This window comes from Myotis yumanensis, unplaced genomic scaffold, assembly GCF_028538775.1.
Source record: "Myotis yumanensis isolate MYYU_CA2020_CCGP unplaced genomic scaffold, mMyoYum1.0.hap1 SCAF_12, whole genome shotgun sequence".
Classification (NCBI taxonomy): Eukaryota; Metazoa; Chordata; class Mammalia; order Chiroptera; family Vespertilionidae; genus Myotis; species Myotis yumanensis.
This window is the reverse complement of record NW_027223763.1, coordinates 27103551-27123459: the sequence shown is the minus strand read 5'-3', so window position 1 is coordinate 27123459 and position 19909 is coordinate 27103551. Positions and strand designations below refer to the sequence as shown.

The window sequence follows — 19909 nt, the reverse complement described above, 5'->3', positions numbered from 1 at the left end:
GGCAGAGTGCCTGCCCTGGCTCACCTTCTCATTCCCCTTTGCGCTTGGTTTATCACTAGTTTGCTGAAATAAAAATAAAAATTTTTTTAATACACCTTTGTGATTAAAGAATGTTTTTAAAAACTGAAAAATATCCAACTTTCCAGTGACAACCACTGTCCACATGGGATCTATTTAGCTCTAGCCTTTTTTTTTTTTTTTTTTTAACATAATACTGGTATGAGGACATGGACTTAGGATAGGGGAGAATATGAATATTCAGTTTTTTATATCTTATTTTTTAAAAGAATTGTGTAGTAAACCTCCTTCCTCTTGACTATTCTGCACCGAGTTACTCCACTCAGCTTCGGGAGGCCGCTTGCCTTTCACTCTGTGAAGGGCCACACAGCCATTTCCCACGGCTGAATATTTAGGTGATTTCCAGTTTTGTTTTTCCAATGCTGTGGGTTACCAGTAACTAAATCACTGTGACTCTCTTCCCGCTACCCTTAAAGATAAATTCCTAGGAGGGGAATCGCTGGTCACAGAGCAGCAACTGTTAAGTTTCTCCGCAGTAGTCTACTCACTGTTTCCTGCCACCCTTTCTGACCTGGAACCAAGTCTACAACACTTTTAAGGGCAACTTCATGATTTATAAAGTCCTTTCACAGTGGCCTTATCAGGTGACCTCATGACAGGTCGGCTACAATGAACGTCCTCATTGTAAACATGGGAAAAGGGCTCAGAGAGGTCAAATGACTTGCTCAAGGTCACAGAACTTGAACCTAGACCAAGTCTTAATGCCCCAGACTGCCTCTCACAGGCCCCTAGGCCAGAATTTGAGCAGAGACTATGGAGGTATTTTAAAATCAAGTACAGGATGATCTACAACACCCAGCTTGCTATAAATCTCCAAGTCACACCCTGTGATTCTGGGTACATTGTTAAATGCTTGCCAAGGTTTTGACCATCCAACTGTAGACCAATGCAGGGAAAAGCCACAATCCTTCAGCAAAAGGGGTCCAGTGGTCTTTTTTTAATTCAGCAATGGGGAAAGTTCTGTTTTACCACTAAAGAACGAAGGTATAGAAAAGGTCATGCTCCAAATAGCTACAGGAATAGACTTTCTAATAGACAATCTAACTCACTTGTCTCTGACTTTTATACTGTGAATACAGGATGACCTTAGATTTCACGTTCAAACCAGCCTTTGAAATTCAAATATACAGATCTTCCAAGGAAGTAAGGCCTCTTCCTACAAGGAAAGTCCTGATTTCCCATTATGAAATATTTTAAAGAAAAGTTTGAGTAAGACAAAACACACAAACTTCTTGTTTGTTTTGGTACCCTTCACGGATCTGAAGTCCCTTTTCCATCCATAACTATACGATGGCCATAGTAAGGAATGTTTGAGCACAACAGAACTACAAGCCGCTGAACTTTAATGAATCCAATACTCTGAAGCGCTTGCTGGGTTGTAGAGAAATAGGTAAAACCAGAAGAAGCCATAAAAAGCAAAGGAGCATGATATTTTCTGGGATAACCATTCCCCAAAGGAAAAGACTGGTATAAAAAAGGCATTTCTAATTTAGGGGGAAAGAAACTGAATAGTACCAATAAATAAATAAATAAATAAATAAATAAATAAATAAATAAATATTGTGCCCTACCCCCATCCACTGTACTTCCAAACTGTTTCATCAGCACCCCTCTGTGAGCTGTCACTACCAGCAATTTCTGCTTCCTCTGGGGGTTTCATGTCTAATAATCTTTAAGGACTCCTTAAAACAAAGGGTTTGCCTGGATGGAAAAATTTCTTCTGCTTTTACAAAACCAGGCCCACTTCTGCCTTAGTCTGCAAGTGATAAAGAATCAAAATCAAGGATGCAGACAAAAATCAAAGAGGGGTGGGACATGGGGAAGGAAGGCGAGACCCCCGAAGCATGCCAGAATTGGTGCCTGCACTTTGACAACATTCAGGCCAAGGCCTGTGAAATTAGGCCTTAATAGTGTTCTCAGCTGTCCTGTGGGTGACTAGGAAGAGACGACACAATTCCCAGCATTTTGTCACTTTGCAGTCACACCAGAGATGGCTTTCAGACAAATCCTGAGCAAGCAGGAACCGAATGACAGCTGAATTCCCCAAGCGTGTGTCCCAAGTGTGAGGCAAGAGCCCCCGAGCTGGACTGATGGCACATTATTCCTCAATCTTTATTTACAAAGCATCTCTTCTGGACTTGGAATGCGTGCTGATGGCCAGAGGGGCCTGTCTGATTCAGCAGCGAATATGGAAGAAATTGGCCAAGGATCCTCAGGGGGCCCTTCGACTGAGCCCAGCAAACATCTCTTCATCAAGGCTAATGTTTCTTCCCCACTGGGGACCTGAAGGCTCCTGAGCACTTATTGCTTCTTACAGACCTTGTGCCTGTGTAGGACGTCCTCTAAAGGTCAGCATCCCAGCAGCAGCCACAGGGCTCCCTTCTCCCTTCTCCGTTCCCTTCTAAAGGCTCCAGCTCCACCAGCAGCAGCTTTGCCGTAGCTTCCTTTTACCTCTGTGGGCATCTACCTGCCTGGACATCCTGGAATGCCTCCAACTCCGTGAGGTGTAGCCATCAGATGGGAGGGCTGAGCTTGGTCTCAAGGTCAGGTGAATAGCTCTGTTGGCCCCCAGAACAAACACTGCCAGCTCCCCCATCTCCTTCCTCCCACGCAGCTCTCCTCACTGATGAGCTGCTTGGTGGCTTTGCCCTTTCCTGCTTTGTGTTTCTGCAGCTTTCCAACAAGGACCACAGGTGGGAACTATCTCCATTCCAGACCCAGGCCTGGGACCTCTGGCTCACTATCCACTTGACTGACAGATGTGGACAAATGCTCTGGTGGACTGGATAACTTACAAACTCCCAATGAGGGCATCTCAGGCTATTGACAGCCATGCAGAAAAATCTATCCCCTTGACAAGTGCTTGATCCATTGACCAGTGCCATCTGAAAGCTGCCTGAGCAGTCAGTGGCAGTATTGCACTGCTTAAGGTGCAGACTAGGGCCAGGCCCTTGTTGTCTCTGCCTAAAGCATTTGCTATTCTAACTAGGGTCCTATCTCCAAGCCCAGCTTAGGCCACCCCTACCTACCATCTCTAACCCATTCTCTTAAGCTGCAGAAAGATGGGTTTTCCTAAAGCAAAGATCTGGCCCTGTCATGCCCTTGTTCTACCATCTTTCATTATCCACAGAAAAGACCACACTCTGTGGCCTGGTCCTTCTGGCCTACAGACACCTTGCTTTACCTCCCATTCCAGAATCTCTTCCTGTTATCTTTTCATAGCCTCTTTTTAGGTCACTTGGAACCATTCACAGGGTCCCTTCCTGGGATGCCCTCTTCACATCCACCAATCTCTAAATATCTAAACCTTCCCTATCCATGAAGGCCCAGTTCCCGTACCACCTCCTCCATGAAGCCTTCCTGATACTCCTTTGGCAGCATTATCCTGGAAACAAATATGAAAAGTGTCTGGCTCAGACGCTTTCTCAACAGAGAACTATTGTTTTTAAATGGCTCTGGCCTCATGATTTTGGGAGTACCAGGTGATACAGAACTGACCTCTGTCGCTGTTTCCTATAGCTGTGTAGCACAAAGTTTAAAGGTAGACAGAAGCCAGACTGGCTGCCTGGTCTCGACCACCCTCTCTGCAACTCTACCCATTACTAGCTGTGTCACCTACAATAAGATACTAAACAAACAAACAAAAAACCTATTTGCCTCAGCTTCCCCATCTGTAAAATGGACTCTTAATAGAATACATATCTTAGGGAGTGTTATGGGTTCTGTGAGTTAATATTCAGAGCCAAAAGAATATAAAAACATTCAAAAAGCTCTTTCTAGATGCCAGGACTAGTCTAGGACTCAATGTGGTGGTGTGACATACAATATAGTGAATTATGTAGGCATCCTTAGTCTCTCAGAACCATAGAAATGTTCACAAATATTCAAAAATCTGCTTTTTTTTCTTGATTTATTCCCCCTGAGCACTCCTGGACTTAATCTGTTCCAACACCACCAATTCATTAATGTCACGAACCTCACAGTGGATACTGCAGGATGGATTATCCTGACACTTGTCTAGGCCAGAAAAAGAGGAAAACACAACAGGGGTTCAGAAAAGGTCTCTCATTAATTAAAGGGACAGGACACCTGGGTTGAGGGTGATAAAAAAAGATTAGGAGGGAAGAACTCTGTGAATTCGTATCACTTGAATTGGCCTTTGGTGGGTGTGAAAAAAACGTAAGTGACCAAAATAATATAGTCCCCACAAGCCACACCTTCAAGTCTTACTCATCTTTCAGGTCTAAACTGTCCCACCCACAGTCTGCTCACTGCTGTCTACGCCCACCTCAGGCTCCAATGCTTCTCCACTCAGAGTCATTTACCTGTCTCTCTATCTTGGTGTTGAGCTCCTATCTTGTGTTAGAGATATAGCAGATCCTCAAATAATGCCTTTCATTCAATGTCATTTTGTTAAAGTTGATGAGATGCCATGGGAATTGAACTCTTGTTTTTAATCAATTCACCTATGGTAAAAGTGGTTTTGTTATACGTCATTTCACTTAAAGTTAAGTGAGGATGGACTATATTCTCAGGTCTTTCCAATATCTCCCCCTGAGCGCTGAGTTAGAGTGCAGGGGCTTACTCATCCGCAGGACTCGCCCAGTGTGGGAACACGGTAGGTATCTAAAAACTGTTTGCTGGATGGATGACTAAATGTTGCATCCCTTTCTCCACAAAGTGATGGAGTGAAAGCTAAAACAGACACACCCAGGTAAGGCCACACAGGCGGGGTAGACCACTGTTAGTCTGTTAGTGGTCTGCCCTAAATGGACCTAGACAGCTGCTCCCCTTCCCCGGTCTGGGAGGAGGAAGTCAACCCCACCAGAGGTGACTAGAGGCTTTCCCAGCCTCATCCCACCTACAGTGTCAGGTCTGGCACCCAAAGATGAGTGGTAATACCCAGTTACTTCCCTCAGGTGTCCGATGTTGAATGTGTAATAAGTGCATGGGTATCTGCAGACGGAAGGTTTCATTTTATAAAGAAAAGGTGACATCATCATTATCATAATAGTTGATGAGACCTAAAAGCAGTTAGGGTGAGACCAAGTCAAAGTATTTAAGTCTAAAAAGGCACCTGAAGAAATACAGACAGATCACAGAACAAGCAATACGGAGAGGATGTCCAGAAAGATGGTCATCCAGAAAAATAAAATTAAAAACCGATGCCATACCCTGAAATCGAACTCCAGATATTAAATATTCTAGAATCCAAATGGCAGGCAATGGGCAGCCATCCTTAATCCACAAAGAGCTCTTACAAATTAACGAAAAGATAAACCCCACAGTTGGATAGAAGATAAAGTACATAATTTTAAGAAAAGAAACACAAATGGTTAAGCACATATACACTAGTAATCCAAGAATTTGCAAGTTAAACTAAATTGCACTAGAGTAACAGGCATAAACTTGTAAAGTCTTTCTAGAATACAATTTGAAAGCACGAATCAAAATTTTTACCTTCATACCCAGTAGTTCTCCTTCTGGGAACCAATCCGAGGGAAATCATCACAGACTTAGGCAAAGAATTAAGTTACAAAGATGTTTATCACAGCACTGTTCAATTAGAGAAAACTAGGGAGAATCTAAATGCAAATGGAACGCTATACAGACATTAAATTACTGTTGTTGAATGTTTAAGAAAATAAAGACATCTTCCCATGTCTCTGAGCAAAAAGAAAAGAAATAGATACAACTAGCTGATGAGACTTGTGGAGGAAAATGTATTATATAAGCATAGAACAAAAGGCTAGGTAGACAGTGAAACTGTAGTTTCTTTGAATTACAGAATTAGACTTTGTTTCTATCTTACTTTTGGTTATCTGCATTTTCTATACCAAACTTGTCTTAGTTTTGTGAAAAGGGGAAGAAAAAAGTTAACACAGAGAGAAACATCGAAATACACTGGAAAATCCAAGCTTGCAGTTCTGTGGAACTGCCAACTCACAACTGCCCCCACGGAAGGGCAGGTAGGGGCTGCTCCATTCCACAGATGCCGGGCTGGCCCCAAATCACATGTGTGGCTTTGGAATGCACCGGAGGGATTACGGGGCTGTCTGGCTTTCTGGGAGTGCCCATCCAAAAAGACAGTCAAGCTTCACTGAAACTTTCTGGTCATTTTGTTTTTAAAATTTAGCCAGAGCCTGGAGAAACCAGGCAAGTTCCATTCCTCCTACTTCTGTGTGCCTCCACCCGCCCCCGTGCCCCCCCCCCCCCCCCCCACATACACACATCCCCCTAGCCCAAGTTCCAGTGAGCCCCATATAAGGGAGAACTTTCCCAACAATCACAAGTGCTCAGCAATGAAATGCTCTGCTTAGCAGAACAGGCAGGCCCTACCCCAGTCCCTAGAGACTTAACCTGGCACTCATTTTTGCCCAGGCACACAACACAGCACGCAACTCAGCAGATAACCTCTTTTGAATTTGGAGAATTGGGGTCATTTCAGACCAGTGGCAGGGGAGGCCCTTCACTCCAACCTCCCCCCTCCACCCCATCCTCTATCACCAGCAGTTACACCCCAGGTTCTGGCCACACCTGCACAGGCAGCAGCACTCCCCTTCCGATCTCGATTTCAGTCACTGTGAATAGGGTCCTTTCTGTCTGGGATGCCCCATACCCACTTTCCTCTGCACCCACCTCCCATATGGTCTCTTTTTCCTGGTGGTTTTATTTCCTCCAGCTCCAGACGAAGGCCACCCATGCCTTCTCTCGGTTCTCAGGAATCGCCCCCCACCCCCACCCCCCGACAGGCAGAGCATGGCTTGCTCCCAGCCCCAGGACCCAGTGGATGGATCAATTCCGTTGGCAGAACTGTGCTCCTCCGGCTTCTTCCCCATCACAGCTAATGAACACTGATCCCCCAGGTTGTTCAGGCCAAAACCTTGGAGTCATCCTTGACTCTCTTCCCCCTCTCATACTTAGATGTCATCTGCCAGGAAATCCCGCAGCTCTACCTTCATGACGTGTCCTGAACCTGGTCCCCTCGCTACCCACCGCTAGTGCTGCAGGTGACCTAGCTGGTCTCCAGGCTTGTCCTCTCCAGTCTATTCTCCACCAGGCAGCCAGAGCCCCCCTCAAAACCCAAGTCGGTTCACGTCATTCCACTGCTCAGAATCCTCCATGCTGTCTCATCTCACCCGGAGTTCAAGTGAGAGACCATTTATTTCAGTGCTTCCAAAGGCTAGGCACGTTTGGCCTGCCCAGCCCACCTCCGACCTCATCTGCCTTCTCTTCCCACCTGCTCCCCTCAGTCACGCTGACCTCCCTGAAGGACCCAGGCATGCTCCTGCCTCGGGCTTTTGCCCTGACCAGTCCCTCTGCCTGGAATGCTCTTTTTTGGGAGAGCCGTGAATCATGCTACCACATCCTTCAGCAAAGCCCTCTCTGAGCACCCATCTAAAACAGCACCCCACCCCAAACGCTGGCCCACCCGAGCCTCTGTATCCTGCTTTACTTTCTTCCACACTCTCTACTTGACATACTGTATTTGCTTGACCCCCCCCTCCCCTTGGGGCAAACTCAGGGGAGCACGGTTTTATGTTTTGTTTACCGCTGTATCCCCAGCACCTAAATTGAACAATATCCAGCACAGAGCAGGCGCTCAACAATGTCTGTTGAATTAATGAATGAATGAGGAGAAAGGAGTTGGTATGGATTCTCGTGGCCCAGCTGAGAACTCGGGGTCCAGCCTCTAAGTGGAGGCCCAGCAGTGGGCCAGTGGTCTCCACCCTCTACCCACCTGTCAAGTCACTCTGCCCTCAGGAAGCCCCTTTCTGACCATTACTCTTAAGTACTGCTTGGAAAACCGGGGCCTGAGTCATTCCCCAGGGCCCTGACTAATTCTCTCTCCATCCCTTGGACCCACCTCCAAGATCCTTCCTCCACAGCATAATGGGAAATCCAGAGAGACCTCCCTATGGAGAAAATGGAAAGGAGCTGAATGATTTAAAGGAAAACTCAATTCTTCCTGGCTCAGCAGTTGAGAAAGCACAAACTCTCAGGAAGCTAGTGCCTCTGAAAGTGAAACAGCAATAGAAATATTACTGGAAAATACCAAACAGGAAGAGAAGGAAAATTCCATTGGGGAAGCAAGGTCCTCTGTCGATCCTCCTTAATGGTCTCAGTAAAGCTTTTCAGAATGAAAACAAGGAAAGAACCGGAAATCAATCAGGCTGTCACCCTTCCTGTGGACTGGAGCTATGGCCAAGTCACCTCCACATCACCCTGGTCTGGCACAAGGGCTTGGCCAGCACCTGCTGTGGTGCAGGGCAGGCACCATGTCTCCCCGGAGCCTCAGTTTCTCCATCTGTAACATGGGGGGGTTACAGCACAGAGTGACTCTGAGAAATTAATTATGGGTGTGAAAGTGTCCTTTAAGCTGTGGAATACTCACATAAATGCAGGAATCAGTCACTCCTACAGTATTAACAGAGAAGATTTTTTTTTTTTATAAAGAGTAAGTACTGCCACAAATAAGGCATGAAATTGTGCAGCCTGAGGTGGAGTGGCACAATGGTTAAAAAAGATTCCAGTCCTGGCCGGCTTTTTGCTCAGTGGTTAAAGCATCGGCTCTATTGGCCCTTGGACTGAAGGGTCTCAGGTTTGATTCCCGGTCAAGGCCACGTACCTCGGTTGCAGGCTAGAACAGGAGGCAACCAATCAATGTCTCTCTCATATCGGTCTTTCTCTCTCTCCTCTACTTTCTCTAAAATACATACATATGTGTGTGTGTGTGTGTGTGTGTTAAAATATATATATATAATATATATATATATTATATATATTAGAGGCCCGGTGCACAAAAATTTGTGCACTCGGGGGGGGGGGTCCCTCAGCCCGGCCTGCGCCCATTTGCAGTCCTGGACCCCTTGGGGGATGTCCACCTGTCGACTTAGGACCACTCCCTGGGGGATCAGGCCTAAGCTTGCAGTCAGACATCCTTCTGGCAACCAGGGAGCCCTCGGGGGGTGTCCGACTAAAGGCTTAGGCCCCCAAGGGAGCTGTGATGAGGAAGCTGGGGTGACAGAGGAGCCATGCTGCCCCGCCCGGCTGCCCCGGGTCACAGATAAGAGGCCCGGATGGCGGCAGGGCAGGCGGGATGGCGCTGACCTGCCCTGCCTGCAGTATGCAAATTAGCCGCCATCTTTGTTGGCAGTTAATTTGCATATCACACTGATTAGCCTATGTGAGGCGTAGCGAAGGTACAGTCAATTACCATGTTTGTCTATTTTTAGATAGGAGATATATATATATATATATATATATATATATATATATATATATATATCTCAATGGAAAAAATATCCTCAGGTGAGGATAAAAAACACACAACACATACAAATAAACAAAGATTCCGGATCTGGGTTCAAATCTCATCTCAGCCACTTACTGGCAGTGTGACTTTAGACAATTTACACAACTTCTCTGTGCTGCAGTTTTCTCATATGTAAAATGGGAATGACAGTAGCACCAACTTTAAAGGACATTAAAGGGTAAAAGAGTTAATGCACAGAAAGCATGTAGAACAGTGCCTCACTCAGAGTAGGTGTCATGGAAGTACTGGCTAATATTACTACTGTGGAAAGCTCCCTCAATTCAAGTGACTACTCTTTTTTTTTTACTCAAAGGCTTCCTCCAAAAAGCCTTCCCTACTTCCCTCAATTGGAATGGATCTCCTCCTCACCCTACTTCTCCTTTAGCTCCATGGACTCCAGGCTCAGCCCCAAACAGCCTCTGTGCCAGGATGGCTCTGAGTTCACCCACACACACTACTTTATTGCTAAATCCTGCCATAGAGATCTGTGTTCTAACCTTGGTTCCTGTATCCTCCTCAGAAGTTAAGCTCCTTATGGGCAGGTACCACTTATCCCCTGGCTCATCCTTGTATCCACACAACTCCTGATAGTGGCCTGTGTATGGCAATTCCTCAGTCAACACAGGCCAAACAAAAATTATGAAGTCAGAGTGGCAGACACCACTGCAGCCTCTGCCCCCAACCTGCAGGAAACCCACCACCACCTCCACCCAACCTCAGAAGGCCAGGACCTAGCTCTCTGCTTCAAAGCCACAAATTCCAATTTATTTTCCATGGCCAAGCCTGGCCTACCCCCGCCCCCATCACCTCTTGGCTATCTGAGCACAAGACATGAAACTGCTGGGGGGGAGCTCTTGACCGCAGGCAAGTTCAGTTTTGCTAAATGACCAGAGGAAGGAAGCACACCTGTTTTAGATTTGCTGTGTAACTCCTATTTTACGGGTCAGAAATACTTTAGGGGCAGGGAGAAGACAGGGCAGGCCTTAAGGGTTAAGTCCTGGGATATCAGTCATGTTCTGAAATTGTCACATTAGAGGATAGTCACCTGATCTCCTTTAAGGAAATTTGGGTTCCTTGTTGATAAGGAAGGGCCAAGGTACCACTAATTTTTGTCTTAGAACAGCACAGACAGCCTCGCCAATCCCTGGGGAGGGAACACTTAGTGATGCAATGAGGAGACATGACAGTTACAAGACATTTGGTGCGCCTGTAGTTTGGGAAGCACCAACTCTGTGCAGAATTTCTCTATAAAATAAGTCAAGGGGCCCTGGCCATGGCTCAGTTGGTTGGGCGTAGTCCAGTGCACAGAAAGGTTGCTAGTTCGATTCCTGATCGGGGCACATCCCTGGGTTTCAGGTTCCATCCCAAGGGGGGGACGTGCAGAAGGCAGCCAATTGATGCTTCACTCTCACATTGATATTTCCCTCTCCCTTCCTCTCTAAAAATTATTTATCAAAGACTACTCTCTTTATAAAAAGCTAACTAAATAAGTAAATAAAAAAAAATAAGTCAAGTGCTGCATTAGCATCTCATTTATGGAATTCAGAGGCAGATGGGGGAGGGAGGAGAGAGAAAAGCCAACTTTGGGCCTCTTCTGGGGACCACCAAAGACCAGTCTGAGAGGGATAGGAATTAGGGCAAGGGGTACAAGAAGAGGAGCATTAAGTAAAGGGAAGGAGACACATAACACATTTCATTAAGTATCAGACTTACTATCTCTACTTAAATTGTGAAAAATAGTGGAACAAATTGATAAAAAGCATGTAGGCTTTGAATTCAGACTGCACAGGTGTGATCCTGGCTCTGTCACTTGGTAGCTGTGTGACGTAAGGTAAGTCATTAACCTCTAAGCCTCAGTTTCTTTACGCATAAAATAGGGGTAATACTATTTGTGGTGGATGGATGGCATTGAAGGCCCTGATTGATGGCCTGCCTGTATCCCTGCCTTTTGCAGCTCCTCCTCTCTACTCAAATCCTGGCTCTGTGACTTATGGCAGTGGTTCTCAACCCTCCTAATGCCTCGACCCTTTAATACATCCTTTAATACAGTTCCTCATGTTGTGGTGACCCCCAATTTCATTGTTACAAATTGAACATAATTAAAGCATAGTGATGAATCACAAAAACAATGTAATTATATATGTGTTTTCCGATGGTCTTAGGCGACCCCTGTGAAAGGGTCGTTCGACCCTCAAAGGGGTCGTGACCCACAGGTTGAGAACCACTGCCTTATGGGCTTCTGTTCTTTCTTGGAACCACCATATGAACAAGGCTAGCCTGTTTGAGGATGAGACCACATGGAAAGGATCACATAATTGTCGCAGCCAAGGCCATCCTAAACCATCTGAACCCCAAACATGGAAGAGAGCCCAGCTAGGAATAGCAGGGCTGCACACCCACCCCACACTGACCACAGATGCCTGAGTTAACCTAGCTAAGACCAAAAACACTACTCAGTTGACATGTCCTTATTATAGTTGAAAGCAGGGGTTGGAAACTGCAGACTACAGGTCGGCTGCCTGTTTTTGTAAATAAAGTTTTATTGGAACACAACTATGCCCTTTCATTCATATACTGTCCATGGCTGCTTTCAAGCTACAATGGCAGAGTTTAATAGTTGTGTTGAAGACTGATCTGCAAACCTAATATTTACTATCTGGCCCTTTATGAAAAGTTTGCTAACTCCTGGTTTAAAACCACTGAGTTTAGGGTGATTTATTATGCAGCAATAGCTAACTGATACAATACCTGAACCACATCTAGGGTGATCATGAGGATTAAATGATCAATTTGAATCCTGGCTGGATAGCTCAGTTAGTCAGAGTGTCGTCCCGATACACCAAGATTGCAGGTTTGATCCCCAGTCAGGGCACACTCAAGATCAACCAATGAATGCATAAGTAAGTGAAAACAAATTGATGTTTCTCTCTTTCTCAGTTTCTCTAAATATCAATTTTTAAAAAACATAAATAAATGATCAATTAGTGGTTAGCATGAAGCATGGAGAATATATTTCTCTTCTGGGAAATCAATGGAAAAACTGGACTTGATATGCAGGCATTTCTCTCACATTACTTTTAAAGGATAGGACTTCAAAGGAGAAAGTATCCCAAGCCAAACCACAACTACCAAGTACGGCTCTAACCTTTTCAGTCAATTACTTTCTTAGAACTGGAGATTGTGACCATTAACCAACTGGAACTGACTTGACAACTCATGTTTGCCCTGGTGTCAATCAAGCCACACATCAATGATTTTATGCGAAAAGGACCAAAAGACAAGTCACAACTTCCCAGCAAGGCACATGAGACAGTCTCTTCCCTTTGTGGCTCCAACCTCCCTCGGCCATCCCCCACCACGTCTGCCCTGCTGAGCCTCCAACCATTCTCTCCCAAGCCTTCAGGCCTGAGCACAGCTGTTCTATCCCTTCTGCACGGAGAGCCTTCCTCTTCATGTCCCTGCCTGGGGAATTCCCACTCATCCTTCCAGAGTCAGCTCAAATGGTGCCTCCTCCTGAAAGCCTTCTTTGACTTCCCAGACAGAGTTGAGCCCTCCTAGCCCTATGCACACACTAGCATTCCTTGGGTCGGGATACTATCTCATTAGCTGTATCCCTCCTCCAGGCTAGTCCCTGAGAAGCTGCAAACTGAGCGTCTTCAACTACAAACTGAGATGCTTCCTCTTTGAAAGCTGGCCACCATTTATTTTCTCTGACATCCCCCTGCCTAGCAGGCTGCTCAGAAACTGTTTGCTAAATGTGTTTTTTTCCCTAAGAAAAAAGAAAGGTTAGACACGATACTATTTATTCCTTAGGAAACATGTTATTTAACTCAACTCTGTGGATGCCGACAAAATATAAAGTGTCGGTATGCATTAGCATGTATTTAAAACTGATGTCATGATGCGTCTTGACTTTTTCAGCTGTGGTGGAAACATTTACTTAATGATAAAAGAAACAAGACTTCAGCAGAAAACAACTGGATGAGAACTGCTTGGCTGCCCAAAAGAACTACCAAGTTACTGGCCTCTTTTATCATCTTTTTAAAAAATAAATATTTTTATTGATATCAGAGAGGAAGGGAGAGGGAGAGAGAGATAGAAACATCAATGATGAGAACCACTGATTGGCTGCCTCCTGCACACCCCACACTGGGGATCAAGCCCGCAACCTGGGCATGTGTCCTGACGGGGAATTGAACCGTGACCTCCTGGTTCACAGGTCGATGCTCAACCACTGAGCCACGACAGCCGGGCTGCCATCATTTTTTAACACAGACAACCTGAAGGAATAATATTTCCACCTATTAAAGGTTTGTTCTCTCTTCCCAAGAACTCAGGTCCTCACTGTCTCTCCCGTGGACTATACTGCAATTGTCCTCTAACTCTGACCCCAACTTCTCCAGATTGTGGCAGCTGTTTATATAGCCTGGGATGCTCCCCAACCATGGCTCTGGCTAAATCCATCCCATTCCTGGCTCAACAGTCTTCAAGGACTCCCCTGGGGTGGAGGAGGGTACAAACTCAGGCCCCCACCTCTCATGTTGTCCTCTTTCATTCCCCAAGTGAGGCCCATTGCAAAAAAGCTCTGGTTTCCAAGAAGCTCCTCCCTGAGGTTTTACACGTACACACACACATATAACTACACACATACATAGGGACACACTTTCATATTCACGTGTACACACACAGCACTGACACACTAGTGCTCCTGCAGGCTGCAGTCACCCCTTTCTTTGCAATGAAATTCCCCTTCCACCTCTAGGTTCAGCTCAAAGTTGCCTCCTAGGTGAAGACCTTGTTAAATTTCCCAAGACAAAAACACTGGGAGACAAAAGATGAAGAGACAGTGTGTCAGTCTCCTCCAGCGGCTTAGGCCAGAGATTACTGACAAGTCTTCTGCAGCCTTTCTTCCCTCCCCTCCTAACTCACCCTGGTACCAAGAGATCTCTGAGCACATTCGAAGTGCTGGGTAAAAGCTGGTTACATTGAAAACACAGTCCTTCTTCCACATGTTTCTAAAAGGGAAAATGCCCATGATGCTAGTGGTGGTGGTGACCAGGTGTGTGTGTGCCCCAGGACTCACCTGGGAGAATAGGAGGATGCCTAAGTGTGTGACAGAGGGAGGCACAGATACTGAGGGAGGCGGGGGGGGGGGGGGGGGGGGAGGAGAATAAACTATAGTGGCGTGCCACTAGAAGCATTGAAGGGAGGATCTGTGGACTGGCAGCTTCTACTCCATGCCATGCACAGTAACTCTCAACTCAGGTCTAATGTTAAAAACAAACACCAGGCCTGGCAGACAGGGGGGCATTCAACAACCCTATAGGTTCTTGTCCAACTGATAAAAGGAAGCTGGGCCTGAGATTAAGCAGGGTGCTAGAAGTAGGTGTTCCTGGAACCATGGATGAGGGGCAGATGGAAGGCTCTGGGGTGTTCAGGGCTGGATCTACAGCATGCCTGGCCTCCAAAAGCTGTCTGGCTAAAAATAATGTGAAAACCAGGCTGCCTCCTGGCTGCCTGACCAGGCTGGATGCTGGCCCCAGATTAGGAGGCAGCCCCACACAGAGGGCATCCGGCGTCTCTACATCCCTAAAACAGCTCCGACCAGAAGACCCCGAGGGAGGGTTAAGGAGAGGCCACTGTTGCACTAGTGGTTCTCAAAGCGGGTTGAGGATCAGCAGCAAAAGATCACCTGGGAACGTGTCAGAAATGCACATCCTCAGGCCCCACACCAGGCTTGGTGCACCAGTCACTGTGGGAGGTGGATCCAAGCAATTTGTGTTTTGACCAGCCCTCCAGGTGATGATTTGGGAACCACTGTCTAGTGCAGCCCTGGGCAAACTACGGCCCATGGGCCAAATGAATAAAACTAAAAAAAAAAAAAAGGCCGTACCCTTTTATGTAATGATGTTTACTTTGAATTTATATTAGTTCACACAAACACTCCATCCATGCTTTTGTTCCGGCCCTCCGGTCCAGTTTAAGAACCCATTGTGGCCCTCGAGTCAAAAAGTTTGCCCATCCCTGGTCTAGTGTGACCCTCCCTGGCTGTTCCCCTCCTCCTCACTAGAAAAAACATCTGGCAGCCTCAATTCCTCAGCATATAGAATGGGAACAACTTCTCAAAAGACCAAAGGGCTCGAAGTCACAACCCAATAGGTGAAATGCAGCCCAGAGATCTTTTCCAAAAAAATTATATCTGCTCACATCACTTAGCAGCTAAATCCATGCCTTGGCTCTCACTGTGCTTAACCTCCCTGACCCCAGCACTGCCAAACTCTCACCTCTCAATTCCAGCTACAGGAACTTTACCTGCAGCTCCCCGAACCACCAGGCTTTCCTCTGCAGCCAAGGTCAACACCCCTCCCCCATGATAAAAGCCCTCCCTGACCACCCTTCCCATTCAGGCCCAGTTAACACAAAGCCCCATCACAACAGTCATCATGTACACTTCAGCCTGGGACACAGCATTCAATGAGAGGGGCCGCTTCAGCACTGAGCAACAGAGGGCACAAGAAGACCCATGGGAAATAACTGATGGCAGAATGAAGCCAAGTCTTAAACACACTTGACATTCCAGCTATAAAGCATTATTCCTCAGTATTTGACATAGTCTTAATTGTAAGTAGGGAAAAATGTTTACTAAAGTTTGAAAGCCATAAAGGAAGACTTTAGTGAGTAGGCAGAATGACAAGCAGCGGGAGAGAAAGGAGATTTGCCTACCTGGCAGGTGGCCATGGAGTAACAAGGCCGATTCAGGGAGTCCAGCACCTTTGGCTGTGACTCTCCTGATAGCTAGGCTGGGCCTTCCTGGCACTTTCCATTCCCAGGAATTTTAGGTTCTCCCAGGTCAGCACCTAGATAAGCCTGGACCATGCATAAGGTGGTAGGGAGCCTCTTTGCTGTTCCCCTTACAGTTCAACTACAAGCCCACGATCCCGGAGACTCACAGAGAGATCTCGCCTTCCCCAAAGCAGCATCTGGGTGGCCACCTGGCTACTAGCTTCTTGTCATCTAGTTGAGACACCTGGGTGCTTAGGAAGCCCAAAGTCCATGCTTCTGAGGTGTGGTCCCAAACTGACCCCAGGGAGAGGTAGGGTCCACCACAGACTGCCCATGCTGTCTTCAGCAGACCAATTGGGAAAGGGATGCTCTGGGGACCTTGGACCTCAGAGAGAGAAAGCCAGGCAGAAAAATTAAAGGTGGGCAACCCCTGACTCCTCCCCACAGGAAAACAAAAAAGATCCATTTCCAAGCACCAGCTGGCAGGTAGGAGCCTGTCTCCCACCTGGCTGGACATCCAGTCCTAAAAGGAACTCACACTCTTTATCAGCCTCCCCCTACCCTGCCTGGGCAAAAGTTTACAAGAGGGACAGCCGCAGCAGGACACTGGGCCTCAGATGTCATCAAAACACTGCGCTTCACCAGAAGATGGAACAAGTATTATTTTATGGGGAAAGGGAGGCTCACAAAAGTGTGAAGGGGAGGAGAGGGCCCAGTCTGGCTGTAATTAACTGGCCTGCTTCAAAGGGGGACTCAAGATGGCCTGATATGTAAGGCGGAGGGTTGTCACAGAGTTGTCCCCCTCACCCCTGGGACAGTGTGGGGTAGAAGTAGGGTCAGGAAGGAAGGTGAGGATTGGAGGGGTGGGTCTCCTATCAGAGGAGCCGAAGGGCGGACCCCCTCCCGGAAAAGCTGGCTCCAGCACAAAAGATAGCCCGCATTTGGCTCCGGGGGTGGGGCAGCGCTGGGCGTTCAGGGGGATTTACATATGCACTTTTAGAGACAGCCGGTCCGGATCTACCGCCAGGAATGCAGCGTAAGACGGGGCGAGTCCCTCCCCAGCTCTGGACCAGCTTCCCATCAATAGGCTGAGGGAGTAGGGGAAGAGTAAAGACAGACAAGAGGAAACGCTCTTTTAAGTCCGGGACAGCTCTGACTCCGACTTTACTCCTCGGGGGCGGGAAGGGCTGGCTGGGTGTCTCTTTCTTGGGCAAGGCCGGGCGGGGCTTTCTCGTCAGGCAACTTCCGAAGCGGGCACCTGGCTGTGGGCTCAGAGAGGGGACGTTCTGGGGGCAGCAGAGAAAAAGGGTATTTTTCAGGAGGCCGACGATCCGGGGGGGGGGCGGGGGGGGAGTGCTCGGAGGGGGGCAGAATCAGGAAGGAACGTGGGAGCCCTGACCCCAGGGTCCTAGCAAGAAGCTGTTGATGTAGGGACTGGAAACCGAGGCAGTGCCTCAGTTTCCCCACGGGCACAGTGGCCCTGGAAGGGGCCCAGGGGCGCCTTACCTTCTCCTTCTTGCCGGACCCGCTCTCCTCCGCGGCCGAGGCAGCACACTTGTTGAGCAGTTTCTTGCCTCCGCAGGCTGTGGGGCTCCAAGTGCGGCCGCCCGAGCAGGCGCCCCCCGGGGGGTCCCCGGCACTGCCCACGGCGCTCTCCACCTTGATGAGGCGATGCTTGGGGGAGATGTAGCGTACCTCGGCCGGCGTGGCTGGGCGCCGCTCGCTGCTGCTGCGGTAGAGGTGCGGGGAGCCGGAGGACGAGGACGAGGACGCGGCGGCGCCCGCACCGGAGGAGGCACAGCAGCAGCCCGCGGCGCCCGACGCGGACGAGGCGGAGAAAGCGCGCTGGCCCCCGCCAGGCTCCCCGCTGCCGCCGCAGTAGTCCAGGCGGCACATCGCGCGCAGTTTGCGCAGCGACGAGCCGGGGCCGTTGTAGGGGTCCTCGAAGTCGCGCTCCTTCTGTGCGCGGTAGGCGCGGATGAGGTCGCTCGTGCTGCCGCTGTCGTCGGGCAGCGATCCCGACAAGGCCGAGAAACAGGAGGCGGCGGCCGGACCGCAGGACGCCGAGGCGGACGCGGAGGCCTGCGGCACGGCCTGGGGGGGCTGCGAGGGCCGCTCGCCCCGCCGCCGCTGCTCGCGGTAGTCGGGCCGCGGCGGCTGCGGGGGGCTCTTGGTCTTGCTGTTGCCCAAGCTGAAGTACTTGTTCAGCCACTTGGCCATGGCGAGAGGCCGCCTAGGGCCGCGGCACGGGAGCCAGGTCCACGGCCGCGGCCATTCGGGGGGCAGCGCAGCCGCCCAGGTCCCTCGGCGCCCCGGCCCCGGCGGGGGGCGTCCGGGGCGCCTGCTCCCGACGCCAAGTTCAAGTTCTCTCCGCCGCCTCCTGCCGGTGGCTCCCGGGCTTCGGCAGCTGCAGCACCGCCCTCCGCCTCCGCCGCGCGCTGCCGGGGCTTCGGATCTGGAGCCCCTCGCGGGAGCGTCTCATGGGATCCCGGCCCACGGCCCCACCGAGAGCGAAAGGCCCGGGCGCCCCCCGCCTCGGACGCTCTATCGTGCGCTCCGCCGCGGAGCGCGCTGCTGCCCCGTCGGAGGCGCAGCCTCCGCCTTGGCCGGGATCCTGGCTGCTAAGCGAACTTGTCGGCGTCCTCGGCCCCCCTTCTTCCTTTCCGGGAGCGCTGGGGCGATCCCAGCACCACAGCCGGAAAGCGAGCGACGGAGGGAGGCAGCCGGCGCCCTCCCGAGTCCGCGCTCCCGTGCCCGTCCCGGCGGCGCCTGCCGCTACCGCTGCCGCCACCTCCCGAACCGCCGCGTGTGTGACACTCGGGCCGCCAGAGCCCGCCCCGCGCCGCGGCCCCGCCCTCTCCGGGCCGGCGTTCGCCCCGCCCCCAGCCCGCCCGGCAGGCCCCGCCCCTTCCCCCCGGGAGCCGGGCCGCCAGACCTTGGCCCAAGCCCCGCCCCCTGGCGCCCGGGTCTCCGCAGGCGCACCTCTCCCCCTCAGCACTCGCCACCTCCCGCGGTCGCCAAGGCGCCAGCTCGGGGCTCAGGCCTGAGGGCGCCGGGGTCCCGCGGCGCTGCCCGCCCCGCCAGGTTTTCCGCCCGCCGCCGCCTGAGGCGAGAGGTAGCCATCCTGAGCCCGCAACGCTCGGAGACCAAACCCGTCCGCATCCCCGGGGACCCGCGCGCTGTGTACCCCAGGCGTCCCCACTGTTGGGTAGGGTGCAAAGGTGGATTAACGGGGAACATTTCTAGTTTACAGCGCGACCCGCCGGAGGAAATGGGGTGCAGAGACCCCTTCGGAACCGAGCGGCTACCCCCTTCTTACAGGGACGGAGACTCCGGTTCCGGCCAGGTGTGCCGGCCGGATCTTCGGAGTAATCTATGCTAATAAGGGTATTAGCAATCCGGCTGACGGCTGCGGCCGGGGAGGCGGCGGGGGCACTGCCCTGCACCAATCCGAGGGCCGGGCTCAGGAGAGGTCGGAATGTTTGCTTACCTTTTCACCTCTGAGGTAGTCGCGGTTTTAACCCTGTTCACGGCCTACCTGGCGGAGGAAGCTGTGGGAATGTTTAATGCCCAAATTGTAAGAGCTGACAAGACTCCATTTAATCCAGGGTCCTCGTTATGCAGATGGAGAAACTGAGGCCCAGAGAAAGTCACCCAGGTACGCTGGGCGCCAGTTCTCCCTTCTGGGGGCTCCGAAATGTTGTCATTTACACTTTGCAACTTAAGATCGTC

The 19909-nt window shown here is 49.8% G+C and overlaps 1 protein-coding gene across 1 annotated transcript in view; it reads right to left on the bottom strand.

Annotated features, from left to right (window-relative positions):
- The window catches only part of SHB (SH2 domain containing adaptor protein B), a 124037-nt gene extending 105047 nt beyond the window's left edge, over positions 1-18990 (bottom strand). The window contains exon 1 of the mRNA XM_070431138.1: positions 17684-18990. Coding sequence (XP_070287239.1) covers positions 17684-18397 — 714 coding nt within the window. The 5' untranslated portion in view covers positions 18398-18990. The remainder of the gene's footprint in view (positions 1-17683) is intronic.
- Positions 18991-19909: the final 919 nt, after the last annotated feature.